General features: G+C 49.2%; 1 protein-coding gene across 8 annotated transcripts in view; it reads left to right on the top strand.

Annotated features, from left to right (window-relative positions):
* The window catches only part of PXN (paxillin), a 66367-nt gene that overhangs the window by 15655 nt on the left and 28318 nt on the right, over positions 1-22394 (top strand). For 4 of the 8 annotated variants that reach the window (XM_072802780.1, XM_072802779.1, XM_072802773.1 and 1 more), the window contains exon 1: positions 2422-2551. The exons of 3 other annotated variants lie outside the window; for them this stretch is intronic. In XM_072802780.1, the coding sequence (XP_072658881.1) occupies positions 2539-2551 (13 nt within the window). In that variant the 5' untranslated portion in view covers positions 2422-2538. Of the gene's footprint in view, positions 1-2421; positions 2552-3733; positions 3966-22394 lie in introns of those variants that run through there. One more of the 8 variants, XM_072802778.1, reaches the window with a different exon arrangement.

The raw sequence follows: 22394 nt of genomic DNA, 5'->3' as shown, positions 1-22394 counted from the left end.
AACCTTCCCAGTATATCCTAAATGTTACTGTATCAACTTGTAATCAATATAAAAAAAATATGGCTCTGCTGACCCTTCTGTCTCCCCATTTTTACTTCCCACCTCATATTTCATGCTGCAAATTCCTTCTAAGGCACCATGGCCTCTGTCTTTTCCACAGGCTTTGCATATGCTGCTTTAGGCAGCTGGGAATGGTGGAAGGCTATTTATCCTTCATACACGCCTATTTGCTCTTCTGCCTGCCTTTTTGGTCTGGAAACCCGAAGAAGGCAGGCATCATATCAATTTTATTCATCACTGTATCTCCAGCCTGAGTACAGCTCTTGGTACAGTGAAGACACTGTTAAATATCTCACCACTGAGTGAATTAATGAGTGACTTCACAACTGATCTTCTGTGTCTTCAATTAAACTGAACTTTCTGAGGAAAGGCACTATGGTTTGCTCTGTTCCAACTGTCGGCATAATGCACCAGTCATTCAGCAAATATATATTGAGCAGCACCTCCTCTATGCCACACACATACTAATGGACACGGTTTCTGCCCCACGTGCTTTTAGTCTAATAGGATGAGAGACATTTATCAAATAATCCCACCACTACATGTAAATTGCAGTAATGAGAAGTGCCTACAAAACAGAGATACATTAAAGGTGTTGGATGGCATGAGATATCGTGACTGCCCAGATGGGGAGCAATCTTGGCTCTTGAATTTTAATACAAGAGGATGTGGCAGTCAGAGGTGAACCACTTGATTCTGCCTTCAATGATCTTGTTACCCAGATCAAGGAATAGTGGCTTCCAGATACAGGGTTTTCAGGGCAAGGCTACACTTCCAGGGCATCCCCAGCCTGTGGCTGAACACAATGGGGGTACTGGGGCTTGAACACTTCTGCCCAGTGGGCCTCCTCCAATGAGTTTTTGTTCTGGCACCCCCTGTTAGGTTATTTATTTTTGTCAGATCAGAGTCCTTGCCCAATCCTACTTCTTCCCCTTTCTCTTTCATGGGCGTTAACTGCCCCACCCTCCACCCCCTCTAACTCAATATCTGCTTTCTGGAGGACTGGAAGGGTCCTCCAAGACTTGACCTAGAGGGTCTTGGGATCTTGGGAGCTGGATTCTTTTGGGCAAGGAGACTTGAAGTTGTACTTACAGAGCATTTTTATGTAGAATGGACAAACTATCATCATCCTTTGCAAAGAGTGGGGAAGGGCTGATAGTAATAAATGCCTCTATGAGAATTAATTTTGTTTTTTAAAGATTTAACTTATTTATTCATGAGAGACAAAGACAGAGAGAGAGGCAGAGACACAGGCAGAGGGAGAAGCAGGCTCCATGCAGGAAGCCCGACGTGGGACTTGATCCTGGGTCTCCAGGATCACACCCTGGGCTGAAGGCAGTGTGAAACCGCTGAGCCACCTGGACTGCCCTGAGAATTAATTTTTATTTTTTATTTATTTATGATAGGCTCACAGTGAGAGAAAGAGAGGCAGAGACACAGGCAGAGGGAGAAGCAGGCTCCATGCACCGGGAGCCTGACGTGGGATTCGATCCCGGGTCTCCAGGATCGCGCCCTGGGCCAAAGGCAGGCGCCAAACCATTGCGCCACCCAGGGATCCCGAGAATTAATTTTGATAGTAGCTATGAAGTATCTGGCACTCCATGAATGGCAGCTGTTATTATTACCTGATTTTCGAGTGCACAGGAGCAGAGCCCCTCTGGGCTCTGGGGTAGCAGTGGGTGTTTCAGGAAACTGTGCCTGGCACTGGGTGTAATCGCCTTGAAGTTTTTCCTTGAATGCCTTACTAAGGTGGGTTCCCCTCTGCTCCATGCAGAGTTTTGGAAAAGCCTCCCTTTAGGGAGGGTGGACATGTGGAACATTAAGGGATATACAACCTTGAAAGTACTGAATCTGGCTTCAAAGGCTGGATTGCAGGCTGCACCAGAGAGCGACCCCAAGAAAGGTCCTCCAAAGGTTCCTTGTTTTGCTCGGTACTGATTTGGGGTCCTCCTGGGAGATGACCTACTGGGAGAGAGACGGACAAACTGGCGGACAAGCCTGAGTCTCCAGCGGATGCGTGGGTGACTGGTGGATGGACAGACACCGGTCAGACTGTGAGATGTCGAAGCCGATGGGTCTGTCAGCCAGACAGTCAAGCATGTGACTGAGGCCGAGACTGACCGCAGGGCCCGCAGGTCTGGGAGCCTCCCGCCTGCAGGCTCGGCCGCGAGGGGGCGCCGCCGCCCCGCCCGGCCCAGCCCGGCCCACTGCAGGCTGGGCGCGCGCTCGCGGCCGGAGGCGGGGCGGGGCCAGCGTCCGCACGGGGCGGGGCCGGCGGCTCCCGGGGGCGCCCGCGGGCGGGGGGCGGGGGGCGGGGCGCGGGGCGCGCGTGCTCGCGGGGGCGGGGCGCGCGCGGCGGCGGCGCGTTCCGTTCCGGGCCGAGGCTCGCGGCGGAAAAGTTGCGGGGCGGCGAGCAGCGGCCCCGGGACGGGCAGAGAGCGCGACGCCGAGCCGGCCCCCGGCGCCCGCGGCCCCGCCATGGACGACCTCGGTGAGTGAGCGGGAGGCCGAGGGAGGAGGCTGCGAGGGGCGCGCGGCCCCGGGCCTGGCGGGCGCGAGCGAGCGGCGGGGGGCCGCGGGGCGGGGGTCCCGGGCCGGGCCGGCCCCGCCGCGGTCCTCACAGCCGCCAGCCCCCGCCTCGGGTACGGCCGCGCCTCCGGACCCCGGACCCCGGACCCCGGAGACCCAGGGTCAGCCGGGGTCAGCTTGCACCTTAGGGACCTGCCGCCCGCCCCGCCCCGCCCCCCCCTCCGTGGGACCCTCCCTTCATAGCCGGCTCCCCCAGCCCCCACCTCCCGGATCGACCGCCCAGCTCGGGGGAGCAGCTGCCTGCACTCCCGGTGGACCTGCGCCCACCCCTTCAAGGGCCCCGACTTCAGGGGTAGCCCCTCCACGCCCACCCCTTTCATTTCGCAAGTTAGAGCAGAGCCTCCGCTGACCACAGCCCCACAAAGACAAGTTTCTCATCTGTCCCCATTAACCACCCCCCACCCCAGGTCTGGGCGCCCTGTTTCGTCTCCGGTCACTGCATTTCGCCGGGTGCCTTGTCCAGTCTGGACCAGCCCCTCCCCTTTCCTATCACAGATCAGCCTAATCCTAGAAGAGTAAGCCGGGGAGACATGATCCCCCCCCCCCCCCCACTCCCAGATTCTGGGGCAGCGCCAGGGGAGTGAGGTGGGAAGCGGGCCCCAGGGTATGGCCATCTCTGGACTTGCCCCGGCTGGCAGGGTTCCTCCCACCCCCCAGCATCGGCCTCCTTGCTGGAGGCCACACAGGTAAGGAGGACAGGATGCCCAGAACAGAGTTTTACTGTTTTCATGTTATCAGAGCTCCAAAACTACTCCTTTCAGTCCAGTCTTGATTGGTGTTAGGACAGGGAAAGGTATCTCCTGGAACCTGACACTAAACCCAAGGGGGTTGATGCCAGGGTTCTAGGAATGCCTTGAATGGCCTGAACCCTAGAGTGAGAGGATTCACTCTTCCCTCTGTCTCCCTGCCCTTCATGCCTGTAGCCAGAGGGCCTCTGAGCTGGGGAGGTAAGGGGTGGGGGTAGTTTCTTCTCTGTAGGAGCCTTGTCTTCCCACTCTGGACTGTGGGTGGCTTGTGTGACCACTGATTCTTTCTGTGTCCCAGGCTCTGAGAAGTAGATTCATCAGACAGCACTGACTGGCCTCCCCCAAGCACACAGGGCACTGAGTGAAGACTGGCTGTTCGTAGGCCCTGGACTTCCAAGGGGACAGGGAGGAGGACCGCCAGCTTCCTTTTGAAAAAGATCAGGGTGCCGCTGAAAGAACCTGGTGATGGGGATGGTGTATAGTCCTGCCTGTTTTGCAGAGCGTGATGGCTGCCAAGCATACTTCTGCCTTTGGGTCAGGATTGGCACCCATTTTTCCAACACGCTCAAGGTTGGCATAGCTTGCAGGCAGGTATTTTTTTTCACATAAAAAATAAGCTGAAAGGAGACTGGGGCATAGTTTTTGAATCAGGATCTGAAAGTCTCTAGGCTTTCCCAGCAGGAACCGGGTAGCAGAGTTAGAGTTTCTAAAATGCTGATGTGTTTCTGTTGCTTTTATACGGTCCCTTCCACACGGTACTGTTTGAAGGTCTGAGAAAGTTTTGTAGAGTTTGCTGCTGGAGTCCAGAATTCCTGTCCTCTGACAGTCTTCCATTTAGGGCCAGGAAACGGAGTTAATCTCAAGGAAAGAGTATACTGGCAGAAGGAGACTGCAGGAATTGAAATTTGCTGCTTATGGAGTATTTCCCCATACCTCAACTTGTCCCGTTCTCCCTTCCAGCAGCCCTTTATAAGAGCCCCTTATTAGGGCCACTGCTGTCATTAGTACCTGCCTTTTACAACTGGAGAAAACAGACTAACAGAGACAGACTTGCCCAAGGCTGCACCACCACAGAATGAAAAAAACATGACTAAACCGAGTCCTTAGCTCCTAGATCTGCAGCTCTTGTGTATCAAGAGGCCTTTCTTCCTGAGGAGGGGGTGAAGGAGGGGTCGCAGGGGTGACGGCTGCCACCTGTAATTTCTGCTGCCTTCCAGCACAGACTCCCCAGTTGTCAGGGCTGCCTGACTTCCTTGGCCTAAGCTCCCAGGAGGCCAGCCATGCCTGGCTGCACTGCAGCCCCAGGGTGGGAGCAGTGGGGCGATCAGGAAGGGGAGAGGAATTTGCCTCTGTGCTCAGGCCCCATCAGCTGTCTGGATGGCTGCTCAACACACTGCCTGTCAGCTGTTTTCCTTAGTTAGGGTGGACACAAAGGCCAGGCCTCTTGTTTTTATTTTTCTCCTGAGAGTGCTCTCAGCTGTGAGCCTCCTGGTCCCTGAAACAGAGTTTATGGTCTGTCTTATGGCAAGGCTGGAGGGGGCAGTCTCTGTTGCGACTTTAGTTTTTTTTGGTCTTAAAAATTGGGGAACTCCTCCCTCCTTATAGCTGCTAGTGACAGACTCACCATGTGCTGTTTAATAAGTTACAAATTTATAGCTCTTTGGGCAGGAAAGCATAAACACTGCCCTTCCCTGTGTGTTCTCTCCTCTTTGTGCTGTGGGGTGGCTGCTGGTGGCTTTTCCCATTACTGTTTAGATGCTGGTTTGGCCTGGAGTTTGCTCTGTTGAGTTCTGGCTAGAGTTTCCTGGACAGAGTTCCCACAACACTGAGATGTACTCTGATTACGGTTTCGGACCCAACTCCTCGCTCTCCCCTTGCTCATGTTGCTCCTGCTCTTGGGGGGCTGTGATCACAGCTGCGGCCCAGTAATGGTCACGTGTGCTTGATGAGAGACAGGCATCGGACTCAGCACTTTAGGGGTCTGATCACTGCCGTTCCAATTGGGAGGTGTTTTATCTCCACTTTACAGATGGAGAAACAAGCTCTGGGAGGTTCACTGGGGGGAAGCTGGGATTGGAACCCAGACTGATCCAATTCCAGATCTGGTCATCTAAATCATCATAAGATTAAGTGCTTGGTGAGGTGACTAACTGGGGGGTGAGCCATGGGTCTGCTGAGTAATTGCTTGTTACCTTCAAAATTTGTGCCCTGGGGGCCATCCTGTATAAATGGCCTCTCGAAAAGGGTGGGTCCAGTTGAGACCTTGATAGCTTTGCCTTCCCATCTCTTAGAGGGGGAGCAGCCAGCTGTTGGCCATGCCCAGTTGCTGCTAGAATCTGGACATGTCTTCTTTCAGCTTCTCAGCAGTCTTGACCCCCTGAAAAACAGTGCCTCATTGTCCTTAGGGGGAGTGCTAGGGGGGCAGGGGAGTTGCCTGGGGCATTCCGGGCTATGGAGCCTCCCTGTTTCCATGGAAAGTCTGGACTTTGGGCTTGCCTGTCTGTGGTGGCTCTGTGTGTTAGGCCAGGGTCAGGGCACCCAGCTGCTGGGCCTGCAGCAGAGGCAGTCCGGGGAGTGATGGTGTGTTCTGCGTCAGCACTGATCTTGTTCGGGGCTGTACACTGGTGAGCCCAAATACTCCTGGGCTCTGAACCCCCGGGTATTTGATTCTTAAGCAGGTGCCCTTTCCATTGTGCTAAGCTGTCTGCTTCCTGGGCAGCCCCAGCTCAGTGTAGAGAGGTTTGGGTTGCTGGGGCCACAGCCCTGCTGCTGTGGGTTGGAGACCTTCCAAGGGAGCATCGCAGTATTCCCTCCAGCTTCCCTAGTGACAGCCATGCACTGGGAAGCTGGGTGGGTCCTTGGCTGGAGGGGCCCACAGAAGGCCAGAGTTACCGCTGAGGCACCGAGCAGCACCGCTCCCCCATATAACTCTTCTTGCATGGAGTGTGCTGGCCCTCTACAGCTTCCCTGGGCCTCTGCCTTGGCCCAAGGCCAGAAAGTTGAAAACTTTCACGCTCATTGCAGTTCTTCCCTGGGTTGGCCTGGTCTCAATAACAAACATTTGTAGAACTCTTTCCCATAATGTTTATTGAGCACTTACTATGTACAGGCACTGTACTGGGCACCTTACATGCATTGTTTCACTGACTCATGTTGGCTGTAGGAGTCATGGGTTCAATTATTATTACTGCTATCCATTTTACAAATGATAAAACTGAGGTACAGAGAGGGTTAGCTCCCTTGCCCAGATTCTGTTAACTAGTGACTGGCAGGGCTGGGGTTTAAATGCAGAGTCAGGCTTGTAACCGTGTTTACACCTCTGTTCGTGAAACTGGATCGGATCTTGCTTGCCTATTGGTTTGGTGGTTTTCCATATGCTAAAAATCTTTCCTGCCCTCTCCGCACAGCCCCCATTCTCTGTTCGGTCTCCCACATCCATCTTCTTCCTGCTTTTGGGCTTCTTCCCTATCTTTTACTCATTTGTTCTTTCTTGGGATGGGCTGCTAGGCACTTGTGGCAGAGTCTCCCTCTCAGTGCCCTCCCATCCCCAGTCACCTGTTCTCCTCAGGACAGAGGGTTGTCCTTTGAGGTCCCTCTTCTACTCCTGGTTGGAATAAAGCCCTCTGTGCCCCTGGCCCATACAGACATGCTCCTGTCTTCATTCAGGTGTTTGTACATTGCTGTCAGTTGGAGCCAGCCCATTTCCAGAGGAGGAAGTCGATGAAAATGTTTAAGGTGGAGAATTGAGGGTGTCTTCTGGGAGGGAGAGAGGGAGACAGACAGTTAGGGGGCTGAGTTTTCCCAGAAACCTTGACAAATCACCTGATTAAAATAGGTGTCCAGGAATTATCTCCTTACCCGGGATAGGCCCATAGCCTCCCCAGCCCCCACTTTGCCTTTTCAGTTGGGGTCCTGTTAGGAGTCTCACATCTGGCCTGAAGTGTGCATTCACGTCCTGTTAAGTCTTCCAGCTAAAGACTTGATTGCCTAACCAGTGGGACTCAGGGCTGGCCTCTCCAGGGAGGCCTTGGATGCTGGGCCAGTGGCAGGCAGAACGTGTGGTTGGCCGGGCCCAGCAGAGCCCCTGGTGGCCAAGTTTTCCCTTAAAAACGGCTTTTTAATGCTTATTTCTTGTGTGATTGTGGTATTGTGGTTTTATGGGTGGATATTGTCATTGTTAGGTGCATGTTAAAAGTATTTAGGAGTGAAGTGTCATGATGTCTGCAACTCGTTTTTTTTTTTTTAAGATTTTATTTATTTATTCATGAGAGACACAGAGAGAGGCAGAGACACAGGCAGAGGAAGAAGCAGGCTCCTCACAGGGAGCCCGATGTGGGATTCAATCCCCAAACTGGGATCATGCTCAACCGCTGAGCCACCCAGGCGTCCCAACTCATTTTTTTTTCTTTTTTAAGATTTTATTTATTTATTCATGAGAGACACAGAGAGAGAGAGAGAGGCAGAGACATAGGCAGAGGAAGAAGCAAGCTCCATGCAGGGAGCACGATATGGGGCTTGATCCTGGGATTCCAGGATGATGCCCTAGGCCAAAGGCAGGCACTAAACCAGAGCCAGCCAGGCATCCCCATTTAAAAAATTTTTTTTAATTTTAATTTTTTAAAGATTTTATTTATTTATTCATGAGAGACATAGAGAGAGAGAGAGAGAGAGAGAGAGGCAGAGACACAGGCTCCATGCAGGGAGCCTGACTTGGTACTCGGTCCTGGGTCTCCAGGATCAGGCCCTGGGCTGAAGGCAGTGCTAAACCAATGAGCCACCTGGGCTGCCCCCCATTTTTTTTTTAAAGATTTTATTTATTCATGAGAGACACAGAGAGAGGTAGAGACATAGGCAGAGGGAGAAGCAGGCTCCCTATGGGGAGCCTGATATGGGCCTGATCCCAGGACCCTGGGATCATGACCTGAGCTGAAAGCAGATGCTCAACCACTGAGCCACCCAGGTGTCCCTGCAACTGAGTTTTAAATGATACAGTAGAAAGGAGGGGTATATATACGTGTGTGTGTGTATATACATACATACATATATATATGTGTGTGTGTGTATACACACAGCCTGCAAGCATGCGTGCATGTGTTTTTATAAAATGGCAAACTGTTAATGACTGAATCTAGATAGAGAGTATATGGGTGCTCATTGAAATGGTCTTCCAACTTCTCTCTCTCTGTATGTTTAGACACTGTCATGATCAAAAGTTGGGAAAAAGTTAAGAAAACATTGCTTATTCCATAGTGGGCTCAGGGTTATTCAGCCAGGAGTGTACATAGTGTCTCGGCCTCCTGTGATACTGTGCCAGTGGTGGAAAGGCTGGGTGGGCAGACAGGAGCCAGGCAGGCCCGGGATGATCAAGACTGGTAACCCTCAGCTCTGGTGGGGGCACACAGCCACAATGACCCATGCAGTAAAAAGCATGGGGCCAGCCAGAGACAGTGAACTTCCATAGTGTGGAGGCAGCCTCTGGGGTTATTTTGGGTGTGGTGACATTAATCAGACCAGGGTCAGGACAAGGGAGATATTGGGCTCCGGTCAGAGTTTGGAGAGGGTTGCTTGGGTGGGATGCAGAGCGAGGCTTTACAAAAGAATAGCCTCTGGGCAGCTGGAGCCTGGGGGAGGGGGTGAAATGCCATTTGCTTCACATCATGAACCTCTTATCTGTGGCCCAAAGAACACCACTAGCCTGTGGGCAGTGTGGGCCAGAGTGGCCCTGGGCTCTTCCCTGCAGCTCAGATCTGGCCATTCAATCCTCCAAATTTAGGCTCCCAGTCCTGGAATCCCCAGTCCTGGAATCCCCACTCCCAGGTCCCTCTTGTCTAACTCAAAGATGGGCCACCTTGGCCTCCCATCTGTTTGGGAGAAATAGCCAGTGGCCCCTTGGCTTTGAGGGCCTGATGCCTACTAGAAACCTTTTGGGAAGCCAGCAGGCTCTTGTAAGGGGAGCACTTCACTCGAGGGTCTTCTTTGAGACTCACGCCTGTCTGTCAGCATGCAAGGATGCAGAGGCTGGCCACTTGGTAGGGATGAAGGAGGGATCTTCCTAGTGAGGTCTCAGAGTGGTGTGTCATGGCCTTTCTCTGCCTGTTTGAAACACAGCACGATGTGTGTTTTATGGGGGGGAGGGGCGGTGCCGTGAGGAAGCCGTATGTAATTCTTGGCTGGGACTCAGGTAATTGTTTTAATGAAATGGAATGCAGCTTATTCAGAACTCACTTGGCAGAGACAGCCATGTTCTGTTCTGTTTTCTTGTTGGGGAGAGCAGGGTGCACATTTCCAGCTGTTTTGAATAGTAGAGCCCTGGATAAGCATGAAGGTGGGTGGAAGCCTCTGGGGAGCCCTTTTCAGTTTAGCTCATGGATCCTCATGCTGCTTGAGACACCTCTGGACAACATTCTGTGTATCCTTTTGAATAAGCCATGGAGACCTGGGCCCCACTCTCGACAACAGAAAAATCTTGTTGAAAATGGGCCTACAGCCTGCCTCTTGCAGTGTTGGGAGTCTGCAGGAGATGAGGGGTGTGGGACTGGCACACAATAGATAGATCCTCCATGGCTGTCTGTTCATTCACCCCACATGTCTCTCCACCTCACCACCTTTTATAAGCCTCAGTAGCCCTCTTCCCCTTATATCCCATCAGTGTAGACCTGATGTGGCCATCCGTAGGTCCCTTTTTCTTCTGGTTCTCTCTCTTTACCCATCTACCTCTTCTAACTTCTTCATCATGTCTTTACTTTGCTCCTTTTTTTTGTTTTTAGCACAGCCTGGGCCATTCTTTCACATTTTCTCTTTTGCTAAGAATGCATCCTACTCTTTAGTGGCCTTATTTCCCCCTCTCTCCCTTGAGATCTCTTTTCTACAGACACACTCCCCCCTACTTCCTTCCCCACTTCCTTCTCTAATCCCTTCATGGGGGTCTACCTCTGTGTTATTCCAGAGGCTTTTGCTGGCTCCCTGTTTTGCTCCTAGGTACCTAGGTCAGTTTATCTACTTGCGTGACCTCTTTTTTTTACTTACGTGCTGGCGACTCCCTAAATTTATATTTCCACCCCTGACGTGGATTCTATTGTCCAGATTCTTCCGGCCAGCCTGCGCACCAGCAAAGACTCAGCTCATTTCCTCCTCACTGTCTCTTCATGGCCTCAGGCATTGTCTGCTCTCTTTGTTATTGTCCCCTTTTCTTCTCTTGGCCTATGTGACATCACAGGCCTTTGCTCAACACTTTGAGATTTAGGCAACATTTTTTGTGTGCCTCATCACTGTTGATGTGACTCTGACTGCAGTCCTTTGAGGTGGATGCTTGTTCCCCACCCCACCCCTTTTTTAAAAAGATTTATTTATTTATTCATCAGAGACACAGAGAGAGAGGCCGAGACATAGGCAGAGGGAAAAGCAGGCTCCTCACAGGAGCCCTATGTGGGACTCAATCCCAGATCCGGGGATCACAACTGGAGCCGAAAGCAGCTGCCCAACTGCTGAGCCACCCAGGCATCCCTAGTTTTCCGCATTTTGAAGATGAGGAAGCTAAACTGCAGCTCAAGGGACTTAGGGACACACCCAGTGTCACCCAGATCCTGATGCAAGAGCTTGACCTGAGTGTGTGACCTTAGGTCTTCTGGCACCAAACTCATTCTCTTTTTGGTTCTTCGTACTGGAACCATAGGTTGTATTTGACCTGAAGACCTGTGTTACTTGGCCTTCCTAGTATTTAAAAATATTCCAAATTACAGTTTCTTTTTTTTTTTTTAACAGATTTTATTTATTTATTCATGAAAGACACAGAGAGAGGCAGAGACACAGGCAGAGGGAGAAGCAGGCTCCATGCAGGAAGCCCGATGTGGGACTCGATCCCAGGACCCCGGGATCATACCCTGAGCCAAAGGCAGATGCTCAACCACTGAGCCACCCAGGCGTCCTTACAGTTTGATTCTTAAACAACATGGTTTTAAACTGTGTGAGTCTATTTATACGTGGTTTTTTAAAAAGGTTTTGTTTTATTTTTTTATTATTTTTTCATGAGAGACACACAGAGAGAGAGACAGAGACACAGGCTCCATGCAGGAAGTCTGATGGACTCAATCTCGGAACTCTGGGATCACGCCCTGAGACAAAGGCAGATGCTCAACTGCCGAGCCACCCAGGCATTCCTATACATGGTTTTTTAAAAAAGTAAATACAGTATGGTTCTGTCAATGCATTTTCTCTTCCTTATGATTTCCTTAACATTTGCTTTTCTATAGCTTACTGTATTGTAAGCATACAGTATGTAACATACAAAATATGTACATAAGATATACATACAAAGTATGTTTTCTTTGTATTATTAGTAAGGCTTCTGGTCACTAGTAAGCTATTAGCAGTTAAAATATGGGGGACTCAAAAGTTATATGTGGATTTTCATTATTGACTGACATAAGCTGCTTATTAAAGTTTTGATGTTATTAAAAAAAAAAAAGTTCTATGTGAATTTTCAGCTTCTCAGGGAGTCAGTGTCCTTAACCCACATGTTGTTCAACTGTCAACTATGGTTGCCAACATTTAAAACATTAGGAGTTACACATAAAAATCCATATGTTGTCTCTTTTGAAGAATCAGTTGGCTGCACTGGATGCCCGTCTTCCAAGGCACCACTGGGTTGGCCTCTACAGCTCCAGCCCTCTTGTCGGTCCTCTTCTGTTGCCTACAGTAGGCTGAGCTCCTTTGTACATATTCCTGCCTGACCCTGCCAGGGGAAGTTCTAAGAATGCTCTCTTTCTGCCTCATGTTTATGGCATATACACATGTGCTAAATCTAGGGGGTTTCTTTTTTCTTTTTTTTTTAAGATTTTTAAAAGATTTAATTAATTTACTTATAAAAAAGTAATCTCAACACCCAACATGGAGCTCGAACTCAACCCTGAGACCCAAGAGTTGCATACTCCACTGGCTGAGCCAGCCCGGCATCCCATCTAGGGGCTTTCTTTTTTTTTTTTTTTTAAAGATTTTATTTATTTATTCATGAGAGACACACACAGAGAGGCAGAGACACGGGCAGAGGGAGAAGCAGGCTTCATGCAGGGAGCCCGATGCAGGACTCAATCCCGGGTCCCCAGGATCATGCCCTGGACTGAAGGTGGCACTAAACTGCTGAGCCACCCAGGCTGCCCCCATCTAGGGACTTTCTTAAGCTTCATTTTCTGCATTAGATATCACTTCTGACCACTCCAAGCACTTAGCTTTGCCTAGAGTCTGGATCTTTGTCCAAGTTGCAGGAAATTGCCTCCTTACCTGTCTCCCCTCCCCTTCCTCCTTTTATATCTGTGCAGCTGGTCCTTGAGAAGGCTCTTTTCTGGTTCCAACCACCCAACCTCTTGACCTTCCCACTTCAATATAACTTCACAGATCTAATGTAAATTGGGCTTCTTTTCTTTTTTAGATATTTTATTTATTTGAGAGAGAGAACACACAGAGGAGCACAAGCAGGAGGAGTGGCAGAGGGAGAAGCAGATTCCCCACTGAGCAGGGATCCAGATGTAGGGGCTCGATCTCAGGACCTATCTGAACTGAAGGGAGATGCTCTACCAAATGAGCCACCCAGGCACCTCCTCCTTGTAAAACTCTAGCCGTTGCTTTGGGGTCTTGGTTTTCTCTGTCACCTCTTCACTTTGCTAGTCAGCTGCCTGTGGTCTTGGTGGAAAACATTTATTTATTTTTAATTTTAAAATTTTGTTACTTTTTTACAGTGTTGAATAGTAGTGGGTAAAGAGGATAGGTGGCAAACATGTAGTGCATATGAGCCTGGTTGAGCATTCAGCTGAATCTGACCTGGGTTATCTCCTGGGAGGATGTGATTTGGGACTCTTATGGCCCTGTGGGGTAGAGAGCTTGGGGGCACAGCTCTACAGATAAGATAGTTGTCCCCTAGTGCTGGTGGTATTAGGTTTGGTTTTGGTTATAAGACATTGCATTTCCCCAGAGCCTCTTTGGTGGCTTTGGAGAGGAAGTGGCTGGGGAAGGAGGTCGTTCCGTGGCTTGGTTTATACTAACTGCTCATCTAACACTAACATTGGAGAGCTGCCACAGAGACTGGCCCTAGGATCCACTTCCAGTTCAGCACTGGGCTTGTCCCAGAATCCACAGGCCTTCCTCTGTCAAGGAAGGCTGTGAAGGATGCTCTGTGACATCTCTAAAGCCTCATAGGATGGGTCTGGGCCAATGAGGCTCCAAGTATCAGTAAAGAAAGGGAGAGTTTGGTTTTTGGACCATAAGCTGAGGTCTTTGTCAGTGAATGAGTCCAGCTAAAGCAAGAAGCTGTCCCAGTGGCTAGGCTGCCCTGCTTGCCTCTGTGCCTTTTAGGGGTAGTTGATCTGTTAGGTCAGCCCTGGGGCCTATGGGAAGGTAGAAATGGCTCAGAGAGTCTTGGCCAGGCTTTTTCTCGCTCTCTGTTTCCAGGAACATTCCTCTTCCTTAGGTGGAAATGGGAGTGTCCCACAGCCTGCACTTGGTTTCCTCTGGACTTGCCATCCCCCGCCCCTGGATTCCTGGCCTGGCTGACCCACTGGGGTGGTTTCTCATCACTGCTGAAGTCCAGGACAGCCAAGTTGGGCTGGTTCTTCTAGGGTGGGCTTAAAGGAGAGAGACCAGAAGTGGTTACCCTCCTGGACTTGCTTGGTCACGTGGTGCCTGTCTTGGAAAAGTTCTTGCTTGGTCATGTGTTGCCTGTCTTGGCTTGTGAGTGGATGTGTGACTTCCTCCCCCTTTCTTAGTAGAGTCAGCCTAGCTGTACCCTGGGGGGATAGTGGAGTGGCCTCTTTTCCTCTCCCCTTCACCATCTCAGATGCCTTTTCTCCTGTATCCTGAACTTTCCAAGAATTTCTGCCCCTTCTCCCTCATCGGAAGTTAGCACTTGATGTCTTTTTGCTGGCCTGAGGCAGTCATGCCGGAAACAAGCTGGGGAAAGAAGAGAAATGTCACCTGGAGGTGGTTGTCACAGCTTCCTGTGGTCACTTGTGGTCATCTGCTTCCAAACATCCTGTTTGCACCCCGAGAGCAGCAGGAACACTGACCTGGAGACAGCTGTTCTCTGCCTGACCTTGTTCAGCGGCATGCGGGCCAGGGTGTCACAGTCCATCTGTCCCTGGGAACCTTTGGTTTGCTGGTCACTGGCTGTTGATGGTGTTGCTGGTAGTAGCTCCTTTTGGCATCTCTGGCTTGGATGTCATCTCTCCTCTGCCCTTCCTCTTCTCCCTTGCTTCTTCTGCCTGTGAGATTTGTCCTCTGAATGTTCTGTTGGGTGTGATGAGTCAACACTCCTCTTTCTGTGGTCCTGGACCCATCCAATCTTCCTTAGATGCCTCCCTACGCTTCCAGAGCTGGAAGAAGTCTTAGGATAATCCACTCTGGGTACACGTGTGTGTGGGGGTCTCCAGCCCATCATCTTCCTCAACCAGGGTGACTCACTTTTTTTTAGCAGTTTATGTATTGGACTTTTATCCAAGAATGCAATTACATAAGGAGTTTTGTGGCTTTTTAAGACATTGAAAATAACAGTGTGAAAACATTTGAAAATCACTTACAAGATTCAATCCATGTGTGTTATAGATGGACAAACTGAGGCCACTGAGGAGAAAGTACTTGCCCACAACACTTAGTAGGAGAGCAGAACTGTGCTTTTTTTCTCATTCTTCCCCTTTTTGGGAGATATGTGGGGGTCCTGGTTTTCTTCATTACTACACACCTGCCACAGTGTAGCCTCAAGCTTGCTTTTCTCAAGGGACCTTTCTCTCTCTCTCTTTTTTAAATTTTATTTATTTATTCATGAGAGACACAGAGAGAGAGAGAGGCAGAGACACAGGCAGAGGGAGAAGCAGGCTCCATGCAGGGAGCCCGACGTGGGACTCGATTCCGGGACTCCAGGATCACGCCCCGAGCCAAAGGCAGGCACCCACCTGCTGAGCCACCCAGGCGTCCTCAAGGGACCTTTCTCATGTCATTTTTTTTTAAAGATTTTATTTATTTATTCATGAAAGACACAGAGGAGAGAGAGACAGAGACACAGGCAGAGGGAGAAGCAGGCTCCATGCAGGGAGCCCGACGTGGGACTCAGTCCTGGGTCTCCAGGATCACGCCCTGGGCGGAAGGCGGTGCGCTATACTGCTGAGCCTCCCAGGCTGCCCTCTCATGTCATTTTGTATCTGTAGTGTTACTTACTTTTGTAAAAAGTTGTTTTTGTTTTGTTTAGTTTTTTAAAGATTTTATTTATCTATTCATGAGAGACACACAGAGAGAGGTAGAGACGTATCCAGAGGGAGACACAGGCTCCTTGTGGGGAGCCAGATGTGGGACTGATCCCAGGATCCGCATCACGACCTGAGCCAAAGGCAGATGCTCAACCACTGAGCCACCCAAGTGTCCCTGTAAAAAGTTTTTATGTCAAAGAAAAAGATACATGCTTATTACAAAAAATTTAAAAAGGTACAAAACAGAAAGTCCTTTGACCTTTTCCCACCAGGGATAACTAGTAACTATTAATAGTTCGGTGTCTATCTTTCCCAACCATTTTCTGTACATTTGTAATTATGTAAGCACTCGTATGATATACATACCCTTCACTGTGTTTTTTTTTAACTAAGGTGAAATTCATATGTGATTAACCATTTTACTTTATTTTTTAATTAAATATTAAAAAATTTTTATTTAGAGAGAGAGAGAGAGCACAAACAAGGGGCAGGGCAGAGGCAGAGGGAGAAGCAGCTCCTTGCTGAGTGCGGAGCCTGACTCAACTAGGGGCTCAATCCCAGGACCCTGAGATCATGACCTGAGCCAAAATCAAGAGAGTCACACTTAACCGACTGAAGCACCCAAGTGCCCTCACAATTAACCATTTTAAAGTGTACAATTAATTCAGTGGCATTTAGTGCATTTACAGTTTGTGTAAATATTACCTCTATCTAGTTCCAGAACTCTTTATCGTTTTCTTTTCTCTTTTCTTTTTTTTTTTTTTTTAATTTTTATTTATTTATGATAATCACAGAGAGAGAAAGAGAGAGAGGCAGAGACATAGGCAGAGGGAGAAGCAGGCTCCATGCACCGGAAGCCTGATGTGGGATTCTATCCCGGGTCTCCAGGATCATGCCCTGGGCCAAAGGCAGGCGCCAAACCGCTGCACCACCCAGGGATCCCCTTTTCTCTTTTCTTTCTCCTTCTCTTTTTCTTTCTTTCTTTCTGTCTCTCTGTGTTTCTTTCTTGTAGGCTTCATGCCCAGTGTGGAGGCTTGAACTCACGACCCTGAGATTAAGACCTGAGATCAAGAGTTGGATGCCCAATTGACTGATTCACCCAGGTCCCCTAGAACAATTTTCATCAACTGCAGAGGAGTCCCCATACCCATTCAGCAGTCTTTCCCCCTTATCACCTCCCCCAGCCTCTGGCAAGCACTACTCTACTTTCTGTCTCTATGGATTTGCCTGTTCTGGATCTGTCTTTCTCTTTCTTTCTTTCTTTCTTTCTTTCTTTCTTTCTTTCTTTCTTTCTTTCTTTCTTTCTTTCTTTCTTTCTTTCTTTCTTTCTTTCTTTTTTCTTTTAAATATTTTATTTATTTATTCACAAGAGACACAGAGAGAGAGAGAGGCAGAGACATAGGCAGAAGGAAAAGTGGGCTCCCCATAAGGAGTCCGTTGTGGAACTCGATCCTGGACCCTTGGATCACGCCCTGAGCCAAAGGCAGACACTCAACTGCTGAGCCATCCAGGCACTCCTGGATGTTTCATATAAGTGGAATCTTAGGGTATGTGGCCTTTAGTAATTGGCTTCTTTCATTCAGCATGCTGATTTTGAGGTTCATCCACATTGTAGCATGAATCAATACTTCGTTCCTTTTTGTGGCTGAATAATATTACATTGTATGGATATATGCAACATTTTGTTTATTCATTTGTCCATAGGTAGACATTTGGGTGATTTCTGCATTTGGCTATGCTGCTCTGACCATTTGTGTTCGTGTTCAAGTTTTTTTTTTTTTAATTTTTATTTATTTATGATAGTCACAGAGAGAGAGAGAAAGAGGCAGAGACACAGGCAGAGGGAGAAGCAGGCTCCATGCACCGGGAGCCTGATGTGGGACTCGATCCCGGGTCTCCAGGATCGCGCCCTGGGCCAAAGGCAGGCGCCAAACCGCTGCGCCACCCAGGGATCCCCCATGTTCAAGTTTTTATTTGCATACCTGTTTTCAGTTCTTTTTGGTTTACATCTCTTCACTGCTTTTAAAGTTTATTTTTCTATATTGTTGTAAATGCCCAATAAAAGGACTAATCATATTCATATTACCTTTTTGAGGGGGAAGAGGCAGAGGGAGGGGGAGAGAGAATCTTTTTTTTTTTTTTTTTAGAGAGACTGAGAGTGTGTGGTGGGTAGCGGAGCCGGGGGTGTGTGTGGTCAGAGGGAGAGAGAGAATCTTAAGCAGGCTCCACACCCAGGGCAGAAACCCATCTGGCTTGATCTTACGACCTCTGAGATCATGACCTGAGTGGAAATCAAGAGTCAAACTCTTAACTCACTGAACCACCCAGGCACCCCATGTTACTTTTAATATTTAACTGTGTTTTTGGTTAAGTGTCTGCCTTTAGCTCAGGTCATGATCTCAGGGTCCTGGGATCAAGCCTCAAGTTGGGCTTCTCTGCTCAGTGGGGGTGTCTGTTTCTCCCTCTCGCTCTGCCCTTCCCCCCTATTCTTGTGTTCTCTTGCTTACTCTCTCAAATAAATAAATCTTCAAAAAATATGTTTTTACTGATTATCAATGTCCTACATATTCATTGTGGAAAATTTGAAAACTACAAGGGTGCCTGGCTGGTTCAGTGGGTATAGCTTGTGACCCTTGATCTCAGGGTTGTGAGTTTGAGCCCTACCTTGGGTGGGGAGCCTACTTAAAAAAAAAGCTGCAGAAATGCACAAAGAAGGAAATGATGAAAACTCACAGAAATAATCAGAGAGGGGCAGCCCCAGTGGCTCAGCGGCTCAGCGGCTTAGCACCACCTTCAGCCCAGGGTGTGATCCTGGAGACCCGGGATCGAGTCCCACGTCAGGCTCCCTGCATGGAGCCTGCTTCTCCCTCTGCTTGTGTCTCTGCCTCTGTGTGTGTGTGAGTGTGTGTGCCTCTCGTGAATAAATAAATAAAATCTTAAAAAAAAATAATCAGAACCACAATATTTTAGTGCATTTCTGTAAAATCTTCTCAGTGCATTTATACTTACATAATGGAATAATTTCCACCATTACCATGTTTACCCTGTGCTAGACATTGCTCTAAGTGCCTTACTTACATTATTTTCCCTATAGGGGCTTGAACTCACAACTTCAAGATCAAGAGTCAGATAGATGCTCTATCTATTGAGCCAGCCAGGTGCCCCTATACCATCTGTTCTTTAATCTTCTTTTCCTGCCTTCTTTTGGATTCATGGAGTATTTTTTTTTAGGATTCCATCGACTCTGTACTATTGGCTTATTTAGCCATACTTCTTTGGTTTATCTTTTTAAGTGGTTGCTATATGGTTTACACGTATCACTCATCACAGTCTGCTGTCAGGTCATGTTATACCATTTCACACATAACGTAAGACTGGCAACAATATATTTCCATTTTCTCTTCCTGTCTTTTGTGTTACTGTAGTCCTAAATTTTATTTCTACACATATTATAAAACTCATGCTATGTTGATAGGCAAATTTACTCTTTCTAGTACACTCTCTTCCTTGGTAAAAAGGGCCTTTTATTTTTTTATTATTATTATTTTTAAAGATTTTATTTATTCATGAGAGACACAGAGAGAGCAGAGACACAGGCAGAGGGAGAAGCAGTCTCCCTGCAGGGAGCCCGATGTGGGACTCAATCCCAGGTCTCCAGGATCATGCCCTGGGCCAAAGGCAGGCGCCCAACCCCTGAGCCACCCAGGTGTCCCAAAAAGGGCCTTTTAAAATCAAAAGAAATTAACAAGAATGTTTGCAAAACAGTGTTTCCCCACTTCCTTTCCCTTTTCAAAAAACTTTGTCGTTCTCTAGCTAGCTTTCCCTGCCCATGGAACTTCCCTCAGCATCAGTATCTCTTGTGTGTGCTTTTGTGGTTCGGCTCCTCTGTGGCTCTGCCATGATAATCGATGCTCTCTGCCACTCCAGGCTGCAGAGCCCATGGCTGGTGTTGCTAACACGTTCCAGTGGCACACAGTTCAGAAAATCCTCACACTCCAGCTTCCATCTCCTGCCTCTCCTGCCTCTCCTGCTTCCCCTACCCCCACAGGGAGAGGTGTGATAAGATGAGATCTGCTGGGCTCTAGGGCTGCCATTCTCCCTGTTCTTTCTTGCCCTGTCACTTGCTACTGCCCGCCCATCATCCTCTTCCTCCAACACCAAGTGAAAGTGCTTCCCAGTCCCAGGTCTCGACTCTGCCTGGGTTATGCAGACGCCCTCCAGGTGCTGGCCTCCTGGGAGCCGGCCCGCCTCGCCCACCTCACTGACTCGCCCTCACCCATCCACAGAGGAAGCTAGACAAGGCCACACAGGGAGTTTAAACCTTAAGTACCCACAAAGGGTTGCTGTGCTCTGGCCACAAAGTCTTGTGGAGTGTTCCTTTTTTAATTTTTTTTTTTTGAAGGGTGGAAGTGGTGCTATTCGGCAAGGTGGTGGTGACTAGATCACTGTAGAGGGAAATGTCCTGGGTTAGAGGACTAGAGGGGCCTGGGCCCTGTGTGCATGTGTTGCTCACCCTTCCCGTGCTTTGCATGTAGTGAGTGCTCATGGAGGGCCTGGAAGCAGCACAGACTGAGGTGGTGAGGTAGATCTCTGCTCCAAATGGGCTTGGCAGGGTCATTCCTTCATTTAGCACTTGTCCCTGGAGCTCCAAGTGTTCTAGGCTCTGCTTAATGTGGGGAGGTGAAGATGGATAAAGACACACTTCCTGTCCTCACCAAGCTCTCACAGGCTGGTGGGACACAGACACTTAGGCAGACTGGTTCTTACCAGTTGGATACATGCTCTTGTAGTGGAAGTGCATGCTGCTTTGGAACTCAAAGGAGGGGGGCCTTGAACCCTGTGCAGGGAATCTGATCAGGGAGGGCTTCCTGGAAGAAATGGTATCCTAAGCTGACTCTTCATTGTGTGTTTATTTTAATTGGAATGTTGACATTTGGGATCCCTGGTGGCTCAGTGGTTTGGTGCCTGGCTTCGGCCCAGGGCCTGATCCTGCAGTCCCGGGATCGAGTCCCACATCGGGCAACCTGCGTGGAGCCTGCTTCTCCCTCTGCCTGTGTCTCTGCCTCTCTCTCTCTCTCTCTGTCTCTCATAAATAAATAAATATCTTCAAAAAAAAAAAAAAAAAAAAGGAATGTTGACATTTATATGAGCCCCAAACCTTCATCCTTTAATACTATTCCGTAAAAAGATTTGGGAATTTCTTACAGAAGAGGCCCCCATCATAAAAACTACACATACCTTTTTTTTTTTTTTTTTTTTTTTAAGGTAGGCAAAGCAAAGTCTTTATCTTCATGCTGTAGAAGAGGAAACTGAATTGTGATGAGTATCAGGGATATGAAAGGATTTATCCTAGTAAAGAAAATAGAGGGTCGTCTAGGCACAGAAACAACACATGTGGAGGGCAGGAGGGAGGAGGCTTTTATGCACGTGCGCTAAATTTGTTGGCTGTGATTTCACATCCTGTGCCCTTTTAGTTGATCTTACAAACTAATAAGACAGCCTGAGCTGCAAGGCCCAGGACAGTCACCAGCCTTTGCTTCCTCAGTGGAATGATCTTTTGGGGTGGCCTTGGTATGACAGCTGATATAGGGCCATCTCTGGGGCTTCTTTTATCCTCTGGTCAGATGTTGAGCTCTGTGTGTGTGTGTGTAAACTGCCTAGGCTTAGCTGGGGTGGGGTTCTGGGCCAGTTCGGAAGGGCATTTCTCTGAGAGTTTGGGGCCTGAGATTTCATCCTGGGCTCACTGGCCCCAGTGGTGAGTCCATGTGGCAGGAAGGACCTGGTTCCTGTGATAACACGCTTGGCCTGGTCCCTCTTCCGGACGGGGGCTGTTGGGGGATGGAGATACCTTTGTATTTGGATTTCAGGACAGGCTTCACCAAAAGACTTGGCCAAGAAAGGGAGCCCCTAGTATTACCAGACACTCTGAGGACCCCCAGAACAGACTGCCTGTAGTTTACAGCTCCTGCCAGGCCCTGCTGGGAGAACTATTGGTTTTCAAAGGAAGAGCAAACTAAATGGCATTACTGATCATTTCCCAAATAGCTACCTTCTGGGCCCCTAAGAGATTCATAGGTGATGTGGCCAAGGGAAAAGAAAGTCCCTCAGGCCTGGCTCCATGGCCCCGTGTCCTGCTTGTCCTCAATTGCTGACCCTTCCATGCTCCTTCTTGCCCTCACGCTGCTCCTTCTCCCATCCTACAATCTCATCTGTTGGATGTTCCGTACTCCCACAGGAAACAAATGTGGGATGCCTCTGTTCCTCCCTATTTCTCCATAGCCACTCAATTACTAGGTCTCGTTGCTTTTACCTAGTTATATCTAGAGCATTCCGCCAGTTGAGCCCCCCCTTCTCGTGCACACACTGCCTGAGTGATCTAAAACACAAGCCTGGTCCTGCCTTCCCTATCCCCTGCCAACAGTCTTGGATGGCTTGCGCTTCTAAGTCCAGACTCCTTAACAGGCCCTGGGTCCTTGACTCCTCTTCCACCAAGCTGAGACTTGTACTCGGAGCTCCACCTCTGTCTAGCAGGCTCTTTCTTACTTCTACCTCTACTCCTCTGTCTGCCTGGAAAGCCCCTCCTTCCTTCTCCCGCCAGCCCGGATTGTGATGGTCTCCCACTAGTGAGCTCTCCCTGGGGATAGATACTGTACCTTTGTCTCCCCCTTGCCCAGCACGGCACCTGTGCATAGTACCTGTTCATGGATGTGACTTGGGCCACCACTGGTAAAGATGAGGTGGCCCCCAGGGAGAGGAGTGGAAGCACTGGCAG

The sequence above is a fragment of the Canis lupus genome, chromosome 27 (assembly GCF_048164855.1).
Source record: "Canis lupus baileyi chromosome 27, mCanLup2.hap1, whole genome shotgun sequence".
In the NCBI taxonomy this organism is placed as follows: Eukaryota; Metazoa; Chordata; class Mammalia; order Carnivora; family Canidae; genus Canis; species Canis lupus.
Note: the sequence above shows the minus strand (reverse complement) of the source record. Positions and strands in the feature narration are given on the sequence as shown.